General features: G+C 38.9%; 1 protein-coding gene across 6 annotated transcripts in view; it reads left to right on the top strand.

Moving 5' to 3' along the window:
- Positions 1-1,041: 1,041 nt before the first annotated feature.
- The window catches only part of STX17 (syntaxin 17), a 36,287-nt gene continuing 10,650 nt past the window's right edge, over positions 1,042-26,678 (top strand). Inside the window, exons 1-6 of one of the 6 annotated variants that reach the window (XM_072852887.1) lie at positions 1,045-1,263; positions 2,710-2,802; positions 6,715-6,797; positions 8,091-8,272; positions 16,429-16,494; positions 25,752-25,971. In XM_072852887.1, the coding sequence (XP_072708988.1) occupies positions 8,150-8,272; positions 16,429-16,494; positions 25,752-25,971 (409 nt within the window). In that variant the 5' untranslated portion in view covers positions 1,045-1,263; positions 2,710-2,802; positions 6,715-6,797; positions 8,091-8,149. Of the gene's footprint in view, positions 1,264-1,401; positions 1,531-2,709; positions 2,803-6,714; positions 6,798-8,090; positions 8,273-16,428; positions 16,495-25,751; positions 25,972-26,678 lie in introns of those variants that run through there. The other 5 variants (XM_072852888.1, XM_072852890.1, XM_072852885.1 and 2 more) reach the window with 5 other exon arrangements.

The raw sequence follows: 26,678 nt of genomic DNA on the forward strand, positions 1-26,678 counted from the left end.
TAAATAACCTGAATTACAATAACTACAATTTATTCTCCATTTGCCCTATGAAAATCCCATCTAGCAATCTGGAAATATGTAGATGCAAAGTGGACGGCTAACACATACATACTGATTGTCCGGCTGATTGCTGCTAACAAGAATGTGTACAAGCTGACTTTCGCATTTGCTGTTCCCTTGCTGAGGAAACAGGTTTAGGTTTATTTCCTCACTGACGTAGCAATTTCCACAAAACTTATATGACTTTTTCCACATCAGACCGGAACTGGCCAAAAGGGCATGGAATGACAGACAGACGGACAGATAACATAAATCTTGTCCAGAACAGCAAAATCAGCTTAAATTCATCTTTGATACTGCGGAGATCTTCTTAAGTCTGTTCTATTAATGCTGTTGAGTTCAGTTAAAATACGTTCTGTTTTAACAGTGACATAACGAAGTTGCTCTCCGGATATTACTAGGTAGCCAGATAGTCTTTCACCTCTATTCAGAGATGGTAAAATGACCAGAAGTGATACCAGGCTGCCCTTGGAGGTTTTGCTCTGCCTGTCCTACAGCTGCTGGCATGGCTGCGGGAGCGGGTGCTCTGCCAGCCAGAGGCTGCCATGTTGGAAGAGGATCCAACGGCCGGTGTCAGACACAAACAGGTTACACCTATTTTCAAAATACAGGTCAGAAATATTTCCTATTTATTTATTTTCTGAACGCTGTTAGAAACAGTGAAGGGTAGTGAGGGGAGAAAGGAGCCTCACTGGCACGGCCTGGTCGGCATTTGTCCCCTACAAATCGATGCTCTGTATGGCCAGGGTCCCACTTGGCAATTTGGTATTACCTAAATTATGCGTCAAGGCAAGTAAACATGTTGGTAGTGGGGAATTTAAGAAAAGTTCTTAAAATGAAGGCAGGAACGTTTGGCGCTCTTTCAGAAGAAGAAATTTAACTTTTCTCTCCCGATAAGCCCTTATGCCAGACGCCCGGTACTCCCCCGTCCCCCCCCCGGCCAGGGCAGCTTCAGCTTCAGCTTCTCCTCCTCCTCCTTCGCCCCGGCCCCTTCCCGCCCCCCGACCTGCCGCTCCGCACCAAGAGTCACGGAAGGAAATAAACATGAGGAAAATCGCCCCGAGCGCGGCGGAGGGGGTGTGTGAGTGGCGGGCAGGGGCTGGGCTGCTTCCCGCCGAGGGGGAGCCCTGCGCGCCGGCTCCCGCCCAGTGTCCCGGGGCCGCCGCTGGCCGCGGTCCTCGTCTCGGCCACAGCCGCCACATGGTGAGGGGCCGCGGGCGGGGGCGAAGGGCTGCGCACGGCCGGGGGCGGCGGGAGCGGCGGGGAGCAGAAGGAGGGGGCGACGGCTGCCCCGGCGCCGCGCTGGCAGGGCGGGCAGCGGGTGCGGGGCGGCTGCCGGGCCCCCACTGACGGCTGCCCCGCTGCTTTCGGTTTCGCTTCCCGCGCCGGGGAGGCCGGAGGGAGGCCGGGCCGGGGCTTAGAGGGACCCCGGCGTGCCCTGGGCTTGGTTCCTGCGGACGTGGCCGGCCGGTAGGAGCCCGCAGCGCGGCCAGCGGCGGGGAGCGGAGCGCCGGGTTCCCCCCTCGATCCCCGGTTCCTGCCCCTCAGCGAGGGCCGCGGCGGGCAGCGGGGCCGCTGCCCGCTCACCTCGGCCTTGCGGGCCGCGGCCGTAGGCCGGGCCCTGCTGCCGCTGGCAGGCCCGCGCCCCTCGGCCGCCCCTCTCCCGGTGCCCGGCGGCTGGCTGGCACGGCAGGGGGGCTCGTCCTGTTCCGCCCACCCCCGCTCGGGTGAGGGCGGTTTCCCTCCCCGCCAGCGGCCGGGTACGCAAGGCCGGCCAGCGCGGCGGAGTGGTTGGGGGTGCCCCAGCCGTGTGGGTGCCCCCAGGAGCGGTTGGGCCCGGAGGTCCTTCGCGGGGGGCGTAGGTCGGGTGGCGGCGAGGCACAGGTTGACTTGCCCGTAGGGAGCTGAACCGAACCAGAACTTGTCACACCAGCTTGGATTCAGGAAAAAAAAAAAAGAGTGAAAGCACAGTGCGACAAATGGTTTAGTCTTACATTCCCCAAGCTTTTAAAAACGTAGTTCAGGAAAAAGAAAGTAGTGTAGTCCACTTGAAGCCTTGATATAGGACATAAAACCTTTCTTTATTCTTTCCTTATGCTTCTTGCTTTTCAAGGGCGAGATACAGGAAGCGCAGGCCTCCGTAACCTCTTGGCTGCTGGGGTGAGACCAGAGGCATAGTTCAGTAATATAGAAAAATCAGTATTAGGGCTCTGATTGCAGGTTGAACTGCGTTGCGGCCACATATTGCAGGTGTCAGTTCGTGACAAACTCACTCCACCGGTTCAGCTTTGTTCAAAAAATGTTGATGTGTTAGTCATTAGGTATTTTCTGCCCTTCTGCAGCTGGCTTAAACATGTAAAACCAATACAAAATGCCTGTCATCTGCTCTGATTTCTCAAAATGCAGTCAGGCACCCTTGCCTTGTCTGGATCAAGTTTGTCTTGCCGGGTGATCCACAAGCGCACAGATCTGCTAGGACCCACAGCCTGTTACATACAGCTGCTAATTCTGGTGGTTCTGTGGGAAATCCCACACGCAGGGCTCTTTATCCCACTAAGTGGTGTCATGTCACTTTGTGAACACGCTGGGCCTGGTGACAATGCCTTATTTCAGCCCAACAAAGCTATTTTCCTTTGGTTCCTTTTACAGGCAAAGGAGAAAGATGTAATTCAGACCCAAAGTGCAATTTGGCCGTAGCCCGCCACAGGAGTGTGTTCCTCACTAACTACAGACCTCAGCCAGGTGAGCAATAATGAGTACTCTTTGTCACTGCAATTTTGGGGCCAGTACTACTCCAAGAAGTGTTTCAGGTCACCTTAGTGAGAAAGCTGTTGCAAGTCTCTGTATTCTAGCATCTGTATTCTAAATTATTTTATTTACATAGAGAAAAGGAAAAAGCTTTTTGGCCTTACAACCCTTAAAAAGAAGGCATCTATACTGGAAGTACTTTTTTTAGTGGCAGTGGTTGTCTAAAGTGTTGTAAGTGAATTAAAATCAAATAGGAGCGTTACATTGCATTTCCCTGGGCAAGCAAAACTCTCAGGTTTATTCTGCATTTTTCCTACCGTATTTGAATGGAGAGCACTAGGCAGTTTAACAGAGGTTCATGAGCGTTACATTTGATGTGTATTAACAGCATTTACTGAAATTTATAATACAAGTTACAAGTATGTTACCATACATAGAAAGAATTTTATTTCTGATTGACTGCAACTATGTGACTATGTGGTTCCTGTGCACCACCACACAGTAAGTGGAGATTTTGTGTTTGTGTCAGAATTATATTCACGCTTTTCACTGTTTGGAATTGGATGCCTTAAGATTCTTTTACCCCTTACAATTACTTGATTTAAACAGTGAAATAAGGTAGCATATGCTAGTTGGACCTTCAAAAGCTGAAAGAGGAAGTGATCTGTTTTTGAAAAATTTTGTTTTCGTTACATACCCATTTATTTGGTAAAGCAAAGATCAAACCAGTGGAACTCCCCAGGTTCTTTTGCTCTGTTGCTTACAAACAAGAGCATGTGGACTAATACTTTATGGAAGATAGACTTAAATACTTTCAAGGACATGGGGTGAACAAACTGGATAAGGAATTTTTCCCTGTCTTGGGTAGTAAGAACCATAAATGATTTTCATATTAAGTGCAGATATCAAGTTAATGGTGTTCTTCTGTGCTAATTTTACTTCACAATTACAGTTTCAGTTTGGGGCCAGTCTACAGAAAATGTAAATATTAAGAAGGGAGATATATATATATATATATATATTTTGTCACCATCTAATACTTTGATAATGCTGCTACAGTATGCTTTGGATATGGCTTCTTTTTTATTAACACAGTTGACTGAAAATTACTGTGCATCTGGGTCTTGATCACTTCTGGATAAGTGTTATTTCTGTCACTGAAATATAATTGAATTTCGGTGCATGAATTTTGAATGTTAAATTGAAAGTCTTTTATTTAGAAGATAACACCTAACAGGCCTGTAGCATCAGCATTTGAAAAGACAAGATTCTGTAATTTCTTTGTTTATCAAAATATCTTGCACAGTGAGTATGATAAAGGACAGTTAATTACAAATGGTTTTAGCTAACTTTTTAAATTACTGATTTAATGATATGGTATTCTCTTGGGCTTTTTTGCTCAAACTTGAATTTATTTTACAGAATCAGAGCCGTGTATTCCAGTCTCAGAGAACTCGAGATTTTGTTGTGCTTGGAACTTGGTAAATGCCTGTAGGAAGGACTGCCCAAGCCCCTGTTCAAGTGACAGTCATAGAGTCATAGAATATCTCAATTTGGAAGGGACCCATAAGGATCATCCTGTACAGAAACAATCAGAAAGGGAGGGTGATGGGTCACACAACCTCGTGGTGTCTGAATGGCACCCTCTGAGAAGAGTTCAGAACTTACGCAGGTTCATGTACATGCTGACTGCAATTCAGATACTAGGACAGAAACAAAATTATCTTCTTGAAAAGCTGAAGTTGAGAGCAGTGTTTTTTACTTGCCTGGAGAGCAGCATTGCAGAATGGGACCTGGGTGTCCTGGTGGACCACATGTTGACTGTGAGTCTGTGCTGTTGCAGCAAAGAAGGACAATAGCGTTGTGGGCTGTATTAGTAATCGTGGCTGAGGGACAGCAGGTCGAAGGAGTGAGTCTTACCCTCTGTTCTGCACTTGTGAGACTAGTAAGGCAGTTAGGGGGGCTGAAGCACATGATATGCAAGGAGAAACAGAGAGGTGGGTTTATTCAGCCTTAAGAAGAGAAAGTGAAGGAAGGGGAGATCTTGCTGCTGTGTGCGGGAAGATAGAGAGCCAGACTCCTCTTGGAGGTGTCTGACAATGGGATGAGAGGCAACGGACACAAGCTGGTTTAGCTACAACAAAGGTCTTTTTGGTTTTGTTTGTTTTTAACCTGGAGAATGGTCAAACACTGAAGGAGGGGTCTCATGAGCATGTGGAGCATCCACCCATGGAGGTGTTAGAACTTGACTGGACAAGGGCCTGTGCAACCACATCTAATTTAGCTTGTGCTGGATGGCATATGAAAATCCGTCCCAACCTAAACTGTCCTGTTATTCTGTGATTATTCAAAAAGCAGGCACTGTAGCTTTGGAAAATAGTTGTTAAAGTTACGCTTAGGAAAACACAAACCCAGTAAAGTATTCAAGAAACCTTAGATGTCCTTAAAATTGCATCTGGAACAAACATATGGTCATGACAAACACTTGTAATGTTAATTGTATTTACCATATTATATGAACTTAAAAAAATGTAAGACCTTGCATATTTTCTTATTGGTAATTTATGGCTTAGAATTTTTGTTACAAAGCTACTATACTATTTGAGAGAACATTAAGCAGGAGACCTGATGAGAATGTAAGGAGTTTTTGTATTTCTTTCTTAATTTCTCACACTTACTCTGCAATGAATTTTAGGCAGCAGTGCCTTAAAGATACTTGTAGACACTGTCATGAAAGCTAGTTTGCCATCTGGGAATTTTTAAGGAGAAGAAAATTACTATCCAGAGCCCTGCACGCAGCCAAATCTTTGAATTTAAAACTGTTGCTTATTCAGATTACCTACTCAAGACATATGGCTGTTCATCACATTAACTCTGCTTTCACAGTGGTCCAGCTTATAAGTCATCTAAACTGTCAGTTCTGACTCTTATCAATCTCTAGATGTCATTAAAGGTTAAGGACAAAATTATGATAGATTTAGCTTAGTCTCTACTGTATTTGTTCTAAGACAGAATGGGCTGTGGGTTTCTGTGAGTTCATGTTGTGTGATAAGTTTGAAGAATTCGTGTCATCGCTTCTTCAAGATGATTCAGTACGAAAGAAAAGCATGTCATGGCTACTAAATATCTTTAAGGAACCAATTTTTAATTAATTCTAGCTCATAAACTCGTGGATTAGTGTATAAGCTGTCAGGAAATTAAACGTGTGTTCGAAGAGGAAGTACTGCAGTTTGGAGTGTGATGCTTTTTATCTTTTGCTCATTGCAAAGAAAATCTGGTCTAGGCTCAAACTGGAGCTCAACTGTGAGATACAAGTGGCTCTTTCAAAAGTGTTAGGGACTGTAGTGACCGAGGTATAATAAAAGAACCGATGTGTTTTTTTATCATCTTGCATTTAAGCTACTGTTTTTAGAATGGTGGAAAAAGTAAATCAACACAAAAGGATTAAAGTTCTTTTTACATCCTGAAAAATGTGTGCGACCACCCACTGCGTGTTTATTTGGAGATTTGGACAAAGACCTATTAATGTTAAATGCATTGGGTTAGAAAAGGATTTGTAAGACTGCTTGATAGTATATCCCTCTGTTATTTGAAGCAGGGATGATTTAGCAATGACTGCAAACTAGCAATGACTGTAAAGTCAGTTGATGAAATAATTTCCTTCTGAGGTTCTGAAAAAGTAAAAGGTGTATCAGTGGTAACTCTGCAGTGACACCTTAAAGACTGACATCACCTGACTTGTTCTACTCTTGGTAAATGCTCAGTTTTCCAGAGTTTTCAGTTTCTTTGTTGGATGGGATAGATAAAGGAGAGTCTTCTCTTAGCATTCTCTTCTTCAGAAAAACACATTGTTTTACTTGCAACTGTGTTGGAAAAGGTGAGTAATCTGGGACTATTTTCCTCTAGAAACCCAGCTTCCCTTTGCCAGAAGTGCTTTCAGCTTTCTCACTGGCCTGATGGAAGATGCTTACCACTTGGCTCCTTTGAAGGTGAGGGAGATTTGTACCTATCCTCCCTGCAGCCTACAAGTGAGGGTTGTGACTGAACTTTGAGCGGTTCAGTCGAAGACCCAGTGCCATCAACTGGTGTCTGCCTTCACGTTCTCTCTGACTGCAGGGATCACAGGTCTCAGAAAAACTTCAACACTCTCCCTCCGCACTTTCACACCATAGTTAGATATGAGAAAAATAATGTCTAATTTCACTCACTGGCTGTGTGAAAAATAGGAAAATTTTTTAACCTATTACATTCTGCTGTGCCTAATCTGTACTAGGAGGATTATGTTAGTTTAATTATTTTAAATTAGTTTGGTTACTGGAAGAGGAAAATCAGGGAAAGCCTTCTGATGCAGTTGCTGTCGTAGTACAGGTGCTTTCATATAACCAAGTTAGCACGTGTCTTTTTACTGACACTTGTGACAAAACTTTCTTGTACGTGACTGCAATTCAACTGCTTGTTTTTGTTAAAAAAGGACTATACAGAAAGAAAATCTCATTTAAATAACCTCTGTTTATACAGTATTAAAACTACAAAATTATCTCACAATAATTTTTTCTTGCCGCTTGCGTGCATTCAGCATAATGCAGTTCCTTTATATGACTCATATGCTCTGTAGGTAAATGCTATTATATACAGTTCTACATGTCTTTCTTTTAGAGAAGTGAAACTTCAAAGTTATGTTTTATGGGTATGCAGGGAACAGAATTCAGTCTGCTTATGTACCAGTCCTGCAAATATTTCAGCAACCTGTTTAAAACCCCTTGTTAGGTGATGCCTTAGTCATTTTCAGTAGAGGACAAATGCAACTTGGAGTGCAAATCTTGATTCAGGAGCTCTTAATCTGTCTAGGAATTGGACTTCCAAAATTAATTTTATTTTGGTGTCTTTTCAGGACATGTTTTACAATTTTTAAGATGATTCAGAATGTAAATTGGCAAAACGAACTCTGATCAAGCAAAGCATCTAATTGGAAGGCTTTTTCAAAGGCTTCCATCTATCATTACGCTGCAAAGCATGTTTGCATCTGCCTTAATTATTTAGCTATTTTTTTCTTAGTGTTAAGTTTTATCTATGAAAAATGATCCCCAAGGCCTGCAAATAAATGGAAAGAATATATTCAAATGCAAATAGAGTATCCAGATTTTAAGCAGTTAATACTGCTCAAATGTGGTTTTGGAATAGATGTGATTATTGGAAAGACTGATTTACCTTATTTTGCTTTCTTTTAAAAAGTGATTCTAAATCACTGCATTTTTGTAAGTCTGTAATTCTTTGGTTTTTAGGGGTTTCTACCTTGGTGAAGGTATACTGGACAAGTGTTGACTTGAAAGCTGCTTTTAGGATGTCTGAAGATGATGAAAAAGTTAAACTCCGTCGAATTGAACCTGCCATTCAGAAGTTCATTAAAGTGGCAATTCCAACAGATTTGGAAAGGTTAAGAAAACACCAAATAAATATTGAGAAGGTTAGTGTTCACTTTTTACTAATGTAGTTCTTTTTACAATATAGAAGCAGTCATGCTGGAAGATTATACAGAGATTTTGATGAAAAGTTGATTATGAAATGCTTTCATTCAAATTTGGCTAAAAATGAAACTTCTGTGTTGTCTGGTAATTTGGTGTGTACAAAGGCCTTTACATTTGTAGTAACTAGTCAATCTACAGAGTGAGAAACGTTACTTTTTTGTGTTAAAAAGTTATTGTAAGGAAAGCAGCCTAATATTCTTACTTTATTTTTAAGTCACAGTGGTTTGCTGCCAACTACTCTGAGTAACTTACTGTTTATACCTATCTTTTTCTCTATATATTTTTAAACTGAGTTGAGAGAAATAGAAAGATTGAATTATTTAAGTAAATAGAAAAAGAGTTGTATCAAAATTGTAGTATGTTTATATGCTTCTTGTTGACATTAGCTCACACTTGACAGTGAAACTGAATATGCTTCCAAGTTCTTGCATACACTGTGGCAATGCCTGTACTGATAAAATAAACATGCCCAGGACAGGTGTCTGGCATGAAATGGCCTACGTCCATATTATTAAATCCTCATGTTCTGCAAAACTGGGTGGCTGTATCCACATTGCTGATGGGGAATAGCCTCTGTTCTGTGTTTATAACTCCTTAGCCATTCTCAGGAACTCTTTATGTGAGAGAGCTGTTTGGCATGGCCAGGGACAGTTCTAAATTTAACAGCACAGATGACCAGATTTCAGACTTGAAACATTCTCCATCTCTTTTTATTAGTATAGATATAGCCTGTGGAAACAGAGAAATTGGTTTGTTGAGGAAGATGGTAAGAGATTTACTAAAACAGGTGACACCAATAAAAAAGGAAGAGAGTGAGTGACTCAGAAACACACTTATAGTCATAATATCAACATTGTGATGGAAGTTTTGAAATGACCATACAAGGCATATATGTTTAGAAAAGATTATACTTACCACCACAGAAAAATCAGTGACAATGAGCACCTGTAGTTCTGCGCAGTTCTGCATGTTTCTGAAAAATCATACATTGTATTAATTTGACTAGGCTTATTCACAATGTATAAAATCAAGTGTATGTGTAAATCTGGATGGTGTAGGACAGCCATCTACATTTTTTAACACCTTGGGAAGGAATGAAGTAATTGGAAGAAAATAGGTGAACATTATTTTGATTTCCTGAAAGGTATGGTCTGAAGGATACATATAATGTATTGTTGAAACTGTTTTGCATTTTGCTGCTGTCATTTATTCACAACTTTTACCATAACTTTACTGTAACTTTACCAAGTGGGTAACCTTTTGGATGAAATTTTCCATGCTGGGTTTCTGCCTCAAGTAGTTTGGGGATGGGGGAGGAGGGAAAATAAATCCATGTCTTTGTTTCTGAGAACATAATCAGGAAATAGTGTGTTGTTCAAGTGATCGTCATTTCTTTTAATAAGAAATGCTTAGTTTGAGTGATAGTAAGTGGCTGATAGCTTAGTGATAATTTCTTTTCAAAGCAGTGACATGTTGGAACACTTGAGATATTTTTGTGGCGTGGTCTTTGTCCGGACTGTGTATTTTGCTGTGCCTCTAAAAATGTGCCATTTTTTGGCCAAGAGGTACGATTCTGAAAACAAAGTGGTTTGCAGGTATCTACAATATATAGCAGGTATATTACTTAGTAGATACTGGTTGAACTTCACCAGCTGAAGATTGCTAAAGATTTACCCAACACTAAAGCATGCTCCTGTGCTTAGAAATTAGCAGAACTCATTCCTGGAGTTGCTAATTTGATTGGTTCTGAATCTGAGAATGAAAACAGGGCGATGACTTTTCTCTGTTCCCACTGTCTCATCCTGTTACTTTCCCTTACTTGTGTGCAAGAGGAAACCCTTCCTGGCTCATGTAAATAAAGGATAAGGAGTTGGGTGGGAGGAGCTTGTGAAGAAGTACCTCAGATGGAAGGTGAAAGTGCAGAAATGGTGGTTGACCATGGCACGAGAGAAAAACTGGGAGAGAGGAAGACCTGGGGCTGCTGGGACTAATGATGGGAGAGATTCGTTTGACTCTTTCCTGGTAAGGGTGTGATAAGGATGCAATAAGGATATGAACTGCAATATTCACAAACTGAAAAGTGTATTAGTATAATATTTGCTTGAAGCAATAACTTCTGAATGAGATGACCTATTTTTTCAGTCACAGCATGTTGTTTACTCTTTGTTCCATATTTGTATAATTCATTACATTACCTAGATGCTAGCTGATTCAGCGTTTTTTGCCTTGGAATTGGCCAGTTTGCAGCAGCCTCGTACTGTAGTGGCCAGGAGCAGCTTTCTGTTCTCCAGCTTCTCCCATAAAGAACAGTTAATTGAGTTACTTTGCATTGTAGCCAGAGTACAGAGGAGTCAGTATTAGTTTGCTCTTGGGTGAGATGACGGGCGAGCAAGGAGCCTTGACTATTGAATTGCCCCGGAGAGGTGTACAACCTCCAGGGATCAGTGTGTACGTCTCTCAGTGTGCATGGCCCATACCTTGCAGTGGCCATAGAGCTAGCTAAGGGCAACTAGTGAAGAATAATGATGTGGAATAGGACAGGATTCAGAGGTGCCTAGAGGAGAGCATCGTAATAATACCTTTTCCATGCAAGCTGTTTCATTCAAATACAGACAGTCTTGATAGCTAGGTTCTTCCCTTCTTTCTCTAACCAGAAGTTGCACAACTGCTCATGGAAGCAATGTGCATTTGTCATAATCCACCAAGAGGGATTTCTTGGTTGCAGAGAGGTAGTTTTTGGTCTACAGTTGGCTTATGTTACATTTACGTTAAAAATTATGTCTTCAGGGCAGCACTTCAGTTAACACCAACAGCATCAATGAGTGTGGAGCAGTGAGGTGTACCATTCTTCAGAGTCTTGACGAAGGCATCCAGAAATGAAGGGATGCAGTTAATAAATACCTGCAAAGGGGTGGCATAAAAGCTACAGCCTTGCCTGAGAGGAGCAAACGGGTGGTCACTGGAAAAAGGTGGTCTGCTGATGGGAGGGGGGAGCTGACCTGCCTGTACAGAATGGGAAGTGATGAGCAGGGCACATTAGCGTTACACAAATGGTTTTGTTGCACTTTGAAGGTAAAGATAGGATTTTGATGTGTGTAAGGTAGGAATTAGGGAGAGAGGATGGAGGGGATGGACATAACTGTTAAACTGCTTGATTTTTTTTGGAAGAGTATAACTTGTACAGCTAAATAGATTCTTTGCTAAGTATTGTCCAGATATGTAAAACTCCCTTCATTTAGGATGTATAAAAACCCCATCAAGAAGCTTCAAAAGGCATTGGGTGCTGCAATAAGAAAAGGAGGCATGATCAGTTGTTACCCTGTGTAGTACTTAGTAGTGTGAGAGATGATCTTGGGAATTACTGCGTTTTGCAGAACCTGGTCACTGGGGAGGGGTAGCCAGTTACTGGTTGATCCTGCTGAAAATCTTCTACTTATTTAGACAAAGGATAATTGTGCTGTATCTAGCCAGATAGTGTTACCATGGTGTCAGGGAAGAGGAGAAATATGTACCACTTAATTCAGCCATGTGTTGGTCAACTGAAGTCTTTATTGGCCCAGCAACTCATTTGAGTCAAGCATTCCTGTTCTGCAGACAGAAGGGGAAACCATTGTAACGATAGTTTTCTGTGTCTAGAAGAAAATGCAGAAAATATTAGCACTCAGGATAAAATGAGTCTTTACGTTAGTTCTGATTTAACACTTTGTTCAAAGCATTGTCAGAGAAACTCATGCTTAGCCAGAGTTTAATTATAGGCAATACAGTTTAATTATAGGCAGCGTTTCTGTGATGGCACTCAGTGATCACATGGAAATACCAGGATGCTTTATTGAGTTGAATTTTATATTTTGAATGTAAAAATCTGATGCAATCTAAAAGTATCTGGTTTGGACATTTCTTGAGATTTTCAGGTTGTTGGTATCAACATGAATGATCTGTTTAGTCAACATAATAAAATTTGCATATCAGAAAAATCCTTAAATAATTGTAAACATAGTTCTTTAAAGTGTTAACTGTATTTCCTCTAGAACAACACTTTTCTGAAAGCAAGAAGTGGTAGCAACGTTTAGTACAGATTTGTCCTTTCTGATCTCAGAATACTATTAATTAAAAATTTCTGCATCCCTAGACATGGTAAGTCCTGGCAGATTTGATATTTGAATTAGTAATTAACAGAATTATTAGAAACAAGTAACTATGGATAAAACCTTCAAATAAACAATTGGTAACTATACCAGAAGGTATTCAGCAGTACTGAAGGCTTCAGAACTTCCATGTATTGGCAAAAAATATAAGACACAAACATTTATGAGAAGTAATGCATCTGAGTATAAAAATAGTCCCTAAATGCCAGATTCTTTAAAAAGTCCACACTCAGTGTAATGTTCTTAAAATTTGAAAGTATTTTTTTTTTTATACTTTTCTGGCTGTAAGAACTATAAATATTCCAAAGTTTACTCTGTTGTTAGATTTATGAGAAGGTGAGAATAAAAATATGGGAAATCTGAATTTGAAATCTGTCACTCTAGATAGTTTTAGATTATCAGAACACTAGCAATAATTTGGTGGAAATAATTCCATAATCATTTACATTTTTATATCTTTTTTATGCATTTTAGTCATAACAAATGTGTTACAGTACTTTTGTGAGCTATCAGCATCAGCAGCTTAAATGGTTTTCTCTAAAACACTTTTTGTAAAATTAACTTTCAGCCATGTAAACCAAACATCCCTAGAGGTAAAAGGATAATTTTGTAGAATCTGGTCCTGTTTATTTTACAGGCTACTTTTAAGCAAAAATCACTAATTATGTCAAATTGCTTAGAGCAGCAACATTATTTACTTATGATGAAGCCAATATCTCTAACTTTATTTCATGAATATTGATTTAAACCTTAGGTTCCAGAGATAGTCCAAACAATTAATCTACTAAATCACTGTTTGAAGAAACTCTAAAATCAGTATATAATGAAATTTGACCTTGAGTACACCTTTTCAGAAGAAGTGGCTACCATAAATCCATCGTCATAGCATTGCTTCTCAACTATTTGAGAGTCCAACTTTTTCCATATGATAGTTTCTGAAGACTTAAAACTTAGAAGACTTAAAACTGATTTCCTTAAGAAATCAGTACTCTATACTTGTTTTTTTTTTTTTTTCTTTTCATGTTTTCCCCAAAGAGTTCTTGTTTTCTAAAGCATATTCTGTGGATTGAATGGTCTTTCACTCCAAAAGAGGGAATAAAATGCATGCTTATCCAAAAGACAACTTTGTGTTAACTTCTGTTAGATGGAAACAATTGTCATGGTACTACAGGAAGGTGGAGATTTTGGCATGCTGCCCTAAACTTTGTTGGTGATTTGCAACAATGCTTAAAAAAAAGGTGCTGTAAGACATGGCATCCTTTTCTCTGTTGCTCTCAGGTTTAACTTCATTTCCCATGACTGTGCCAAAGTTAAAGGATGTTTGCGAAACACTTTTTACCTTTGGCTGGGGATCACTGTTGTGGTGGGAAGATACATAAAGGTGACACTAAATGAGATATTAAGGTATCTGAGTCTTACTGCAGTCTTCATCAGAATGTATACATTTGTATAAGACATTTATTATAGAGCTTTTAGCAATGTTGGTGAGCACTACCTGCTACAAAAATTGATGCAGAGGATATTATCAAAAGCTTTGAGTTCTCTCCATGTCCACTGGATACTTTCAAGGAGAAATGGAAGGGATCCAAAGCATAAGCAACGAAGGTTTCTTTCTAGAGAGAGTTCTCAAAAGAGAATGGGACAAAGAAGAAAAGAGATTGTCTAAGAGTAACATTATGTTTTGTATTTCTGATGTGGAATACGAACTATTTGGCTATAGCACAAGTACGTTTAAATATCATAGACTCATGGAAACATGGAGTGGTTTGGGTTGGAAGGGACCTTTAAAGACCATCTAGTCCAACCCTCCTGCCATGGGCAGGGACACCTTCCACTAGACCAGGTTACTCAAAGCCCCAGCCAACCTGACCTTGAACACTTCCAAGGATGGGGCATCTGCAGCTTCTCTGGGCAACCTGTTCCAGTGCCTCACCGCCCTCATTGTAGAAAATATCTTTCTTATGTCGAATCTAAACTTACCCTCTTTCCGTTTAAAACTGTTGCCCCTTGTCCTGTCACTACAGGCCTTGGTAAAAAGTCTCTCTCTGTCTTTCTTCTAAGCTCCCTTTATATATTGAAAGGCTGCAATCAGGTCTCCCCAGAGCCTTCTCTTCTCCAGGCTGAACAACCCCAACTCTCTCAGCCTGTCCTCATAGGAGAGGTGTTCCAGTCCTGTGACCATTTTAATGACTGTCCTCTGGACCCACTCTAATAGGTTAGGATTCCATAGGTATTTTTACTTCATGGACCTCCCTTAGTTTTACATGTATTTGTTAATGATGGCAATACCATCTCTCCTCAAGGTTTGCTATCCTTGAGTCCCTCAGAGTGAACATTGCCCAGGCGTATGGCCTACTTTGTGTTGGGTGGCAAAGAGAAGTCAACAAGGAAGAATTCTCTGACCACATGAATGTCATTGCACTGGGTGTATTAAATCATTGGATTCTTTGAGGTCATCACTAGCATACTAGGAATTTTAAAGCAAAGTAACAATATATAAAGCAGATAAATGTGCTGAGCCTTCCTAGTAGAAATTATAAAGAGCAATAAAGGTTTTCTGATGAATTCTTCATTGTCTTAACTGGAAAACAGTTTTTTTTATTATTCGGTATGTGGACAATATATTACAGTCAGCTGAAATTGAAAAGGTAATTTTTCCCAAAACCCCTTCTGTTCCACCCTCAGAAATTCCTGTTTCAGTACTGTTTCAGGGATGACTGAATTGGAAGATCTACTGTTGATACAGATTTTTTTGTCCATTTTATTTTAAAGAACAATGGCAGTAATTTTAATGGCATAATAATTTATGCAGAAGTTGCTAGTTTCCTAGAAAAATCACTTTAATCTGACTTAATTGAACACTAAACCTTTTCTCTTCCATAGCACTACAAAATCCTAACATGGAAGAACTTTTTTCTCTGAAACTAAGAAGTAACTTCAGATTTCTTGTTGTATTTTAGGAAGCTAAGTAACTTCTAATCTTTATTACTGTGGCCTCTAAAATTATGAAAAGAATTAAGGAAACATGTAGGCTGTAGATAAAGTTTTTTATTGATAACAAAGCATATTTAGAAATCGAGGAATTAAACTTTACATAAAAACACCTCACAAATCATGATAATTATTTTGTCTTGTTATTTAAACAATTAAAAAGAATGTTCTAATGTTGTCTAGTATTCTAAATGCATTCTTTGATGGTCTCAGCACATATTCCAGGAATCACAGCTTCTACTCCTATTATTTTACTACTCTTTTTCATGATAATGTCTCTATGTTATTTATGTCGACTGGCAATAGCAGGGATTGATTAATTTTAAAGATGATAAGGCTTATATGTGGTGATATGTAGTTCTTTTGCAAAACTTGCTCTCTGCTAATGGAATAATTACTCTGGTCTCTGTCCCGTGGAAAGTGCTGTATGGATAGTTTCCCATTTAAGTTAGCGGAGCCTCGTGCAGGTGCCAAATCTGCCCTGATGGTTCTCGTAACTGTGTTCGTAACTATATAGAAATGGTAAGTGTAAATGTAGACAGTAGTGTTGTGTAATGAATGCAATTCTCTTTGTAAATAATATCAGATACCTTGTTGTCCTATATGACCAGTACTGTTTATCCCCTATTCCATTCCTTTTTCTTCCTTCTGCCCTTTGTTTTACTGACCACCAAGTGATTTATGCCACAGCAGTATCAGGATGCTGCAATATCTCTTTGTTGTTAAAAACTGATGCTGAAACCCTGGTTATCTGCAGTTCAGTAAAATACATTGTACAAAATTATTCACAAAATACATTGCTATTTACCTTTCTAATTTTGCAGTGGAAATGCCTATGACTCAGCTTCTTTACTGTCAATTTTGGAAACTTAAAGTGATTATTTACTGAAGGTTCCTTTTTTCTGCATAGCTAGTTGGTAAAAATAGCAATTATATGGAGTATTTTTCCTTTATTTTAGTATCAAAGATGCAGACTCTGGGACAGATTGCACGAAGAGCACATTAACGCAGGACGAACAGTTCAGGTAAGGATATTATAATGACTGTGATATTAATGGAATTAAATTACATACGTGGTACTGTTTACCTCAGGGATGGATCTTCACAGAGATGTGTATTTGACAGATGGATTTGACAAGTACATGGCATTGCTTTACTTCATTTAAAAGGAAGAGATTTCCTAATTGTGTCCTATGAGGTATGAGAACATACGGTCAGAAATGTTTAAGGGTTCTTGAACAAACAAAAGTTTGGAGACTCTGGTCTTTTGCAAACTAGCCTCATACATTACTAAATTAGAAGACAGGAATTGCAATAAGGGATACTGTTAACTTTAAAGCATGGTTTCAGACCAAACACAGAACATCTGGACTACTACTTTGGTGTGCAAATCTCTTGTTAGATGCATAATATCATCAAAGGAGGAAATACCAGACACCTTTGCCAGCATGGCATCATCTCAGGGACTTCATGCATGGTCACCCATAACTCAGCACACAAGGAATTGCAGATCTATTTCTAAAAAAATGCATGTCTTGATGAAAATGATGCAGAAGCTAAGGCTGAACATCAGCCTTCACACTGCTAAATAGCACACAGCCAAAGATTATCAATACAGAAAAACACAAAGAGCAGATCTGCACTGCAAAGTTCGCTGACACAGTTATAGCAGCTAGTGGTTATAACATGCTGTGCTGGCAAAATTCTGGGGACAGACGTATCTTTGCCAGCAGGAGAGGCATCTTGTGTTTGTTTCATAGGTTTTGTTCAGAGGGAGGACATGACTTTGTTACTAGAACAAACCTTTTGTGACCTACACTGCATCTAGACAAGCAGGCTTTGCCAGCAGGGGTAGCACAGTTCTAAACCATTGTATTTTATAATTCTAATATTGTAAATTCTCATGTTTGTTGCAGTGCCTTACTGGCTCCTGTGGGAAATTAGACCAGACTAAAAATGAAAAAAACCCCAAATCTCAGAAAGAAGAACTTAGTCCCGATTGAACAACAATATTAGACAGTAGGCAGAGCTGGAGTTGTGTATCTTCTTTGAGGAATGGAAGGTGTTAATGAGCTTTTTTAGTGTAGATTATAAGAAGTTATATATGAAATCCACTTGATTTTTCTGTTGTTTGGAGGTTTGAATGTTTATTTTGATTTTTCACGAAGCATTTTTGGAAATTGAATATAAAATAAGTTTATTCTTAATATCGAAAGAGTCTTCCAAATGTGGAAGTCCTGTTAAAACAATGGCATTCTAACAGGTATGGTTAGTAAGCATGTGTTTGGTTATGCCTGTGCTCTAACCTGTTTTCACATCTGAGGGGAGGAATGGCTTCTCTTGGAATTCTTTATTATCAGTATCATTTGTTGAGCAAGACAAAATCTATCAATAATTAGAGAAAAAGTAATCATGTTGAAGATTATGTTTTTAAATACATTAAGTGCTTTAGTAATAAAACCTCATATTTGTCTCAAGAAACATTTATATTTGTCTTGAACCTAAAGCCTGCCATTTTCACTTTCAGCCAAAATAAATTTTCTTATATTTTATTTAATGCTTATTGCTTTTAGATCTGGATGCAAGTTAAGCATTAACTTGCTTAAGTGGTTCACATTCTGCTACCCAGAGAGCAGAATAAGTACCTGGGTCCATACAAGAAGAGTAGACTAGCTCTTTGTTTTAATTAAATAGTTAGGAGTCTGAAGTACTTGATAATAAATTATACGACATGTAGAATGTGTTTGCTGTAAGCTGTTTAAATGTTTACCAATGGACTTGTGATCTGTTTGTTTGCGAAGAAATCAGATTAATTATTGTGATACCAAATGTTCTCTGCAGCACACACTTTGCTCTCAAAATTAGATGTTGTAAAAATACATTAGGAATCCCTAAGTCAATATTGACCCAAGGCATCCGCCACAGGTTTTAGACAAATATATGCACAGCCACTCTACATTTAATCCATGTGCACATAATTAGCCATTTTTCTGAATTTTCAGTTTACCCAGAATAATTACTTCTGTTGTACTTTTGATGATGGTCAAAATTATAATAGAAGTATAGATGAGCATAAATGTATACCTCTTCTTTCTGGTGACTGGATGCCACATTAAAAACTTCTAAAAAGGAAAGTGAAGAAACCGGGGAAATCTTTGTCTAGGGCATGATGACACCCTTTCAAAAATACTGAGAAAATAGCTCTTACATACTGTGTATTAGTTTTCATGAATGTGCTCTTGTAGATTTTCATTTTGAGGGACAGTCTGTGGACTTCTTAAAATGTTAGGGCCTGAATAAATATGCAGTTTTGCTAGGCTTTGCCCTGTATATGCTGACTATACCATACAATTCGTTAATTATTTCAAGATTTAAGTTAATTTCAATGAAATGGCAGTGTTTTGTTGTAACACCTAAGGACTGCTTTGATCGTATTCATAGTGAGAGGTAAAAAAATGCTGCAGTTACTAGAGAGGATATAAGGCATTGAACAAAAAAAGGAAAAATACCGTGGATGAATGATCTGGCTTCAGTCTATATTCAGCCAACAAATGGAGACTCTGTTCTGCAAAACATACCTAGGCAGATGTAGTCTCTCCACTGTGTTGCTCTAACATGGAAAGCTACTTGAAAAATGTTAATCTATTTTTTTTTCTTTTTCACTTTTATGATTTCCTTTTCAAATGAAAATGGTTTACAAGTAAAAGATGGGTTTCAGTCAGCAGTCTTTTGCATAAATCTTCAAAGCTTATTTGTATGGCTCATGTCTTCTATACCATCTTTAAAATTATGCATTCTTCAAATTAAGTATCTTTCTGGAATACTATGCAAGATACTGGGAAAGCATGAGAAGCAGGGTAAATGAGTGTCTTTTGCTGCAGGAGATTGTTTATGTTATCAGTGCAGGGTCATGCAAAATCAGCTCGCTGTTGCAGCCTGTGGCCATCTGTAGGGTACATACATCCTTGAACTCAGGTTTTCTTTGACCTATGCCAAGAAATTTGTAACATATATCCTTTATTACATTACTTTGAACAAAGTCCAGGGAAGATATGTGAAGGCAAGGTTACATTTGCACAGCTAAGCTACTGCGATACTTTCTTAAAAATCATATTTATGTTTGAGAGGGTTTAAGGTGGTGGGTTTGTTTGGAGGCACTATTTACTTCTTAACTTAAAACAACAACATGCAGAATGGATGGGGAGTTGACAGTGATTAATGCACAGAAGACAGGAGATAAAGAGAAAAAGGGACTGATTTGTTGGACATGACAGATCCTTTGTCATCCATGTACTATTTCAGTATAAAGAGTTTAAAGTGTAAACTATTGGAAAATGTATATGACATTACATTTAATGATAATACAACCAAGAAGAAGAAAAAGAGAATGATGGTGGCAGAGATTGAGTGTAATAATGGCATGACCACGGTGATTCAGTTAGCTGGTAGCATTAGGAGCAGTGTAGGCTGATGGGGATAGAGTAAGTGAAGTGCTGGAGCTTTTGAGCACTCTGGGAACAGCCGCCTTGCCAAGGATGCGTGGCTGAAGCAGGTACTGACACTGCGATTTTCAGGTAGCTGTTGCTGGGGGCCTTGATAGAACCTCAGATATTTCCATAAGTGGCAGAGATATCACATGCTACGTGGAAATAATCCTACAGCTCAAGCCACTGCTGCCTTTTCAAGGGTTTTGGTCCCATCTCAGCCCTTTGACTTTTGTACAAGGTAGAGCCACGCAGACCTGGTGTTTATGCTGGTGCCCGGGGGCCTCACATTGGGTCAGCATTGAAACAGTGAGGTGTCCTTACGCTCTTTGTTACTACCTCTTTTCCTTGTGGTGTTAATGTGTCCTTAATCAACAGCGTGCTGGGGCAGTGTAGCCCAAGCTCTCTGCCGTGGCACGGTACTGCGGGTCGCTGCATGTGCGTTTGCCTGCTGTTAAATAGGAATTCCATTATTTCTTTCTTTGTTGTCATCTGTTACTTTTTCTCAGTTGTAATGAAATTGGTTGCACACAAGAGACAGGTGTTGCTGGTATGACATTGGTGGTGATGTTCAAATGATGTATTTGAGTGTGAAGTGATGGTGATATCTTAAGGTGGCCTACAGTAAGCCTATGGAAACACAGCACCTATTTTTCATCAGGTTTGAAAATTCAGCTGTCACCATTAGTGAAAAAAAATTACTGCTCTGAAAAACAAATACTGAAAAAAATGAAGAATTTTTACTCCTTTGTATAAATAAGGTTTAATGGTCTTCTGAAAATTGCTGTTAAGACTTCTGAATCCCTTAGGGAGTCTGTCACTTTTCTCACATGTCCAAGATGTCTGTAGAGGTTCTCCTGTTCATAAACCACTTAGGAGGAGCAGAATATGGGAAGATACTTTTGTTTTTAAAGATAGTTCTAAAAACGGAATACTTATAATAATTCCTTTTCTTACTTATTGAAAACTGTGTGCTGAGTAATAAGGTAAGCTTAATGGGCAGATGTATATGGTCATTTTCAGCAGCAGTGATTTAAAAAAAAAAAGTTTAAATGAAGCGCTCCTTTGGCTCATTTGTCTCTTTTTGTATTTTACTTTCTGATAGAAATTTATAATTTATTCTTTATTTTTTATTGAATGTGTTTGTAAAGATTTTGAAAAGAATGGAAGAGCAGTGCAACTTACTTCATTATGTATGACATCTCTGTTTCTTTCCATTTTGGATGTGTTGGTAGAGTCAATAGATTTTTCACAGTACTTGTGAAAACCATGCCACTTCTCATTTACTTTTCTGAAAGAAATCCATTATATTTATTCACATAATATAGTGAATCCACCATCCTGGTGGATCTCCCAGACCTACCTCCAAATTTGTGGACACTTTAGAAAAATTAGGCTCAGACTTTGTGTCCCTACCTCAGTTCTGCATCTATTCAAGAACAGTGAACCTTACTGCAGTAAAGTCCTTTGAGACCTAGGGATGAAAGCACTATATAACAGCTATGTAACATTAGTTTCATTATATAGCAAAAATATGCAAACAGCATAAAGCTGACAGAGACTAAGGGATTCTGGTGGAGGGAACAGGATTAGAATTCATAATGATGTTGAGAAAAGACTTGAAAAATCAGTATGTTTTTGGATGGGGACAAGGACAATTGGCTGTATAGATGCAGCATGTTGGGGCAGCACTTCTGCAGAAGAGGGCTTGAGAGACACAGAGTAAAAGTGAGCCAGTGTGTGGTAGTGATACAAAAAAGCCAAATAACATCGTGGGATATATGAACGGGAGAGTAGTCAGTGCGGTCTCTCATACAATCTGTTTGGTCGGCATTAGTAGGATCCCACGTGGAATAGTTAGCGCAGTTTGGGCACCACACTTTCAAGGAAGCTATGGACTGAGTGGGGAGTATTCAGGGAGAGCAATGAAAATGGCCAGAAATTGGGAAAATTAGACTTATTTGGAAAGACTGACAAATTAGTTATTTTGCCCAAAGAATGCCTGACAGTGGCATGTTGTCTGTTTGCAAACATGGAAAAAAGATGGTTGCAAAGAGGACAGGGCTTCTCTTTCTCTGTTTTGAACAGAAAGGATTAGAAATACCTGGTTTAAACTGAGGCAAGAGAGATTTCTGTTAGACATGAGGAAAAATGCTATGGCAATTAGGATAATGAATTCTTGTAATATAATATCAGGGAGGTTGTAGCTCTTCATAAAGAAGTCATTTTAAGACCAGATTAGATAAACAACTGTTGGAAATAAAATAGGGACAATGGGTCATGCTTTGAAGGGATGAGTTCCCAAGGTTTTCGCCAGCTTTATCTTCTTACAGTTTTTGTGAGAAAGCCATTTGAAACAAAGATTGTTATTTGGTTTTGGAAGTTAACAGACTGAAATTGCAAATATTATAAAGAAAAATTCTGTGTCATTTGGGCTGAATTTGGTGAGTTGGAAACTTAGGAGTTCCCATAACTGAAAACAGGATTTTGTATTACCTTCCTCACTAAGTAAGTGTGGTTTTAAAAGTGGAAACAGTTGGGAAGAGGGTGATATACTTTTATGCTCTACCCAGAAATTAAACTCTGTCCCATTAAAATGATTATGAAAAGAAGTCACAGTCATTTGCATATCCATACCATTTATCATGTTACACCCTGGTGAGCTCCTAAGACGTGTCTCCGCGCAGCGGGGCTTAGCTTTCTTGCTAAGCTGAATCCATTTAGCTTCTGTTTAATTGACAATAAATGGAACAAGAGGCCTCTCTCCAAAACCACAAAGGAAGAGGTACTAAAATTAAATTTCACCAAGTAGGCAAATATCATCTGATTCCCTCCATCTTCTTTCTCACAAATATTTCTCTTTGATCAGCAATGTAATAATGAACAGTGAAAGTGAGGATCTGATTTAGTCATTCCTTGGGGTGGGTAGTTCGTGTCTCTTGAAGCTTCTGTTCAGGATTTTTGAAAACTCCAGCAGCAAGTTGGTGTGTTGGTCACCGCACAGTAACCGTCTTCATTATACCCATGCATTGGCTATACTGGTAATTTGCCCCAGCTGCAGCTGTAGTGGTGCAAATCCCTAGCAGAGCTATGTTTAACTCAATTTCAACTGGGAAATTTTCCTTTTTTTTTTTCCAAAGAAACTGCTTTGGAAGCGTTATTAGCTGATCCCAAACTCACTATTGTCAATGTTTCACAACATGCTTTTGTTTGGCGTATCGTTTTCTGTCTCTATTGTGGCCAAAGACAGGATAATAATAATTTTGTTTCCTAAAACAAAGCAGCAGGATCAACTTCACCTGGTCCCCTGCATATAATTTTCACAAAATGGATAATTAAATGCTGTGTCTAGATAGTCCCGTTTTGTCTTTTAAATGAAATTCCAAGATTTTATAAACTGAGAATTTTGGCATGTAGTGGACTATGACAGTGACAATGTTTTACCTTTTCAGCACTTACAGGCAGACCATGGGAGGAAGATAACAGAAAGAGCAAGGTAGATTAAGATGAGAAAAGTATCAGCAAAAATAATGGGTACCATGTTTCTAATTCAACTCAATATCTTACAAAGTTATTTTTTGTATCGCCCTTTTTTTAATTGTTAATCAGTGTTTTTACCTGGGGTTAGCCTTAAATAATGCAGCCTGAATTGGCTAGTAGTACTCTTAATTTAAGCATACAATAGAATATACTCTTAGTAATTTGACAAATTATTTTTACGAATCAGAAGTTCTTTCTTTGGTTGTCTAATATGGCTTGTGCAGTGTTACTTCAATTTGTTGTTAAATTAATTTCCTTCTTCTTTAATTATATTTCTACTATTTTTTTCATACATGTTTAAAAAAATTAATTCTACTAGTGTATATAAATAAAATAAATTCCATCTAGTTCCTGCTTTTCCAGGTAAGCAATATTGCCATTCTAAGGCATTACCTGTACCTGGTTTGTATTGCTGAAGAAAACCTTTCTTTTTCTAACCACTCACTGGTGTTAATCCATTCTCTTGTTCTGCTGTGAGAAGAATATTCAAACCAATTGGTAAATAGTGCAATAAATAATATAATTTATTGTATCATCTTATAATGTAATGCAGTTAATATTATTTTTATTACAGCCTTATTTTTTTCTAATTAGATAAAAACTCTATCCTACAACAATGAGTGGTATAATTTAAACTATAAATTTCTTCTTTTCATTTGTAGAAAAAGTTGTGTGCATTTTTAGATTTTAAAAGCCTAGGCAATAAATAACCCCTCTATTTTTGCTGTAGACAGAAATTTATCTCACAGGAGATGCCTGCACACAGACTTATCTTGCTAGTTGTGAATAGTTTATATCTTCTCCAAACTCTTGTAACTAAATAAGTATTTCCATATTTTATTATGTTTGATATTCCAATCAAACAAATATATTCGTCCTTCTCCTGAAAAACGAATATTAATATTGCAAAAAAAAGTAATCCTTCTCCTTTGTCCCTGAAGTTGTCTTTACAAAATGAAAATGATAGTTTTGGGGTACCTGGGGGTTGTGAATGGTTGTATCCTGAAGTGCTATAGTCACCACAGTCGCTTATTATAAAAAAAAGCAAATTTTGAGAAGCAATCACTTATTTTATTTGGATATTATTTTAACTTGTTGCAACCTGTGTAAATATTTTGGCAAAGGCCTAAATTGATCACAGGCACCAAAATAACTTCAGTAATTACATAGTGAATTAATTAGTTAAATACTTTAATTGAAACCCCAAATAAAACAAAGTGACTTCTTTACTTGGAGAAGTGGATAAAGTATAAAATTGACAATAAGAAGATCAAAATATTGATGGGGATGGCTTCAAAAATATTTCTCCTTTGTTTTGTGGTTGGCTGATATTACAGATAAATTAGTTCACCAGAGAAGATAGCAGGTACCATCTCTTCCTCGATCTTTGGTTCTTATTCTCCTGGGGCAGATAGCTTAGTTTCCCCTATGGAAAGTAGGGCACGTCCAGAAAGACTCAGCAATATGTCCAGGTGACGCCTGACTGCACTGCTTAGGGACTGCTGTGTTGGGAGCTGCTGCCCTCATTTATTATTTTTATAGATAGAGAACTGAGCAAACGCACAAGCAAATATTAAAAATACAACAAACGTAGCGAGCTGGTTATAATGTAGTGGCACCTCCGAGTACAAAGTGCTTGGAATTACTGATGCCTTCCTCTATGGACAGCTTTGAGCTCTGGTCGAGGTAACTAAATCGCTGGCTCACTCAGTATCACTGTCAGCTACAGGACTGTCACCCGACTTAGGAAGAGTAGGAGATGGGTCATTTACTCAGAAGGGATCATCTCTAGGTTGAGCTACCTTAAGCGACGACAAGCCCCTTCTCTGCAGAGTGCTGTATTTTTTATGGGGTGACTTCTGCAGGAGCAGTACAAAAAGACCAGGGAATAGCACTGGGTCACAAAATAACAGAGTCTGGGAGGCCCAGGATGGGTTCAAAGGAAGGATTCACTGTGTTATCGGAGGCACGGGCTTTTACAGCAATTGGGGGCATCTTTGATAGGTGAACCAGCTGCAGGCAAACAACACAGTCTGGAAACGAAAATGGATGTAGTGGAGAGGTGACCTGGAACACAGGGATTGCTTGAAAGCTGTGACTTTTCAGGGGGGTTTTTTGTCATAGTTTATTAAAACTTAGAAATGGCACTTTTTATGATTATTTAAAGATAATCAAGACAATAGTTGCTTCCCAAACACAAAAGGTGTCTGGTGCTCTTACGTAGTAAGCTACAAAATAACTCTTAAAACTTGTTACAGCAACTCCGAGCCAATATGAGAGAGATGGAGAAACTCTGTTTGCGAGTCCGACAGGAAGACATCCCAGTTCTGCAGAGAATGATAAATCCAGTTAAGGAGGAAGCTTCATTTGCTATAAAAGACTTCCTGCAGCTCCATTCTGAATCTGCAGAAGAACTTAAAAAGCAACTCGAAGGACAGGAGGATGCCTCTTTAACCAGATCTGCAACTGTAGGAGGAGGTAGTAGAATTTCATTTCTGTGTCTCTGATATCTATATTGTTGTATCCAGTCTGCATTTTCTGACCAGAGTAACAAGTAAACAAATGATATTTCAGTTGAAGAATAATTGTTAATCAAGAAGTGGATTTTCTTTCCCTACACCATGCTTTTCTCATGACCTGTGACTGAGTTTTGATAAGTGGAGAATGCTCTAATTAAAGTTATCTTAAGAAATGAGGTAGTTGTGGCCTTCCATGAAAAAGATCCTGTAGCCTTGGATCTTGAAATAGAAGATTGTTCATACAAAGAAGAACACTTACATTCATGTTTCATAGTAGCTTGACTTCTTTCCCCCGCCCCTGCAAATCACTTGATTGTGTGCAAGTAATCATTTAGGCCATTTTCATTGAATTAGTGCTTGCAACATCAAGAAGAAAACAATTTTTATATGACAGACAGTATAATATGCCACTGCTGAAAAATCTGGAAGAGAGGAGCAAGTCTCTATATAAAGAAGAACATCTCTTCCTGTGGCGTTTTATCTCGGTAACTGACAAGAAAGCAGAAAACAGTATAAATCCATTTAAATAAAAGCATATGAAAACACACTACAACATGCTACAAGTCCGACATGTTTGCTGTTTTTCCCTCCTTTCTCTACAAAATGTCTTTCATTCCTTGTGCTACCATTCTGTCTTCAGGGGAAGCCCTTATTATGCCCTGGTAC

Source organism: Ciconia boyciana, chromosome 2 (assembly GCF_034638445.1).
Source record: "Ciconia boyciana chromosome 2, ASM3463844v1, whole genome shotgun sequence".
Lineage (NCBI taxonomy): Eukaryota > Metazoa > Chordata > Aves > Ciconiiformes > Ciconiidae > Ciconia > Ciconia boyciana.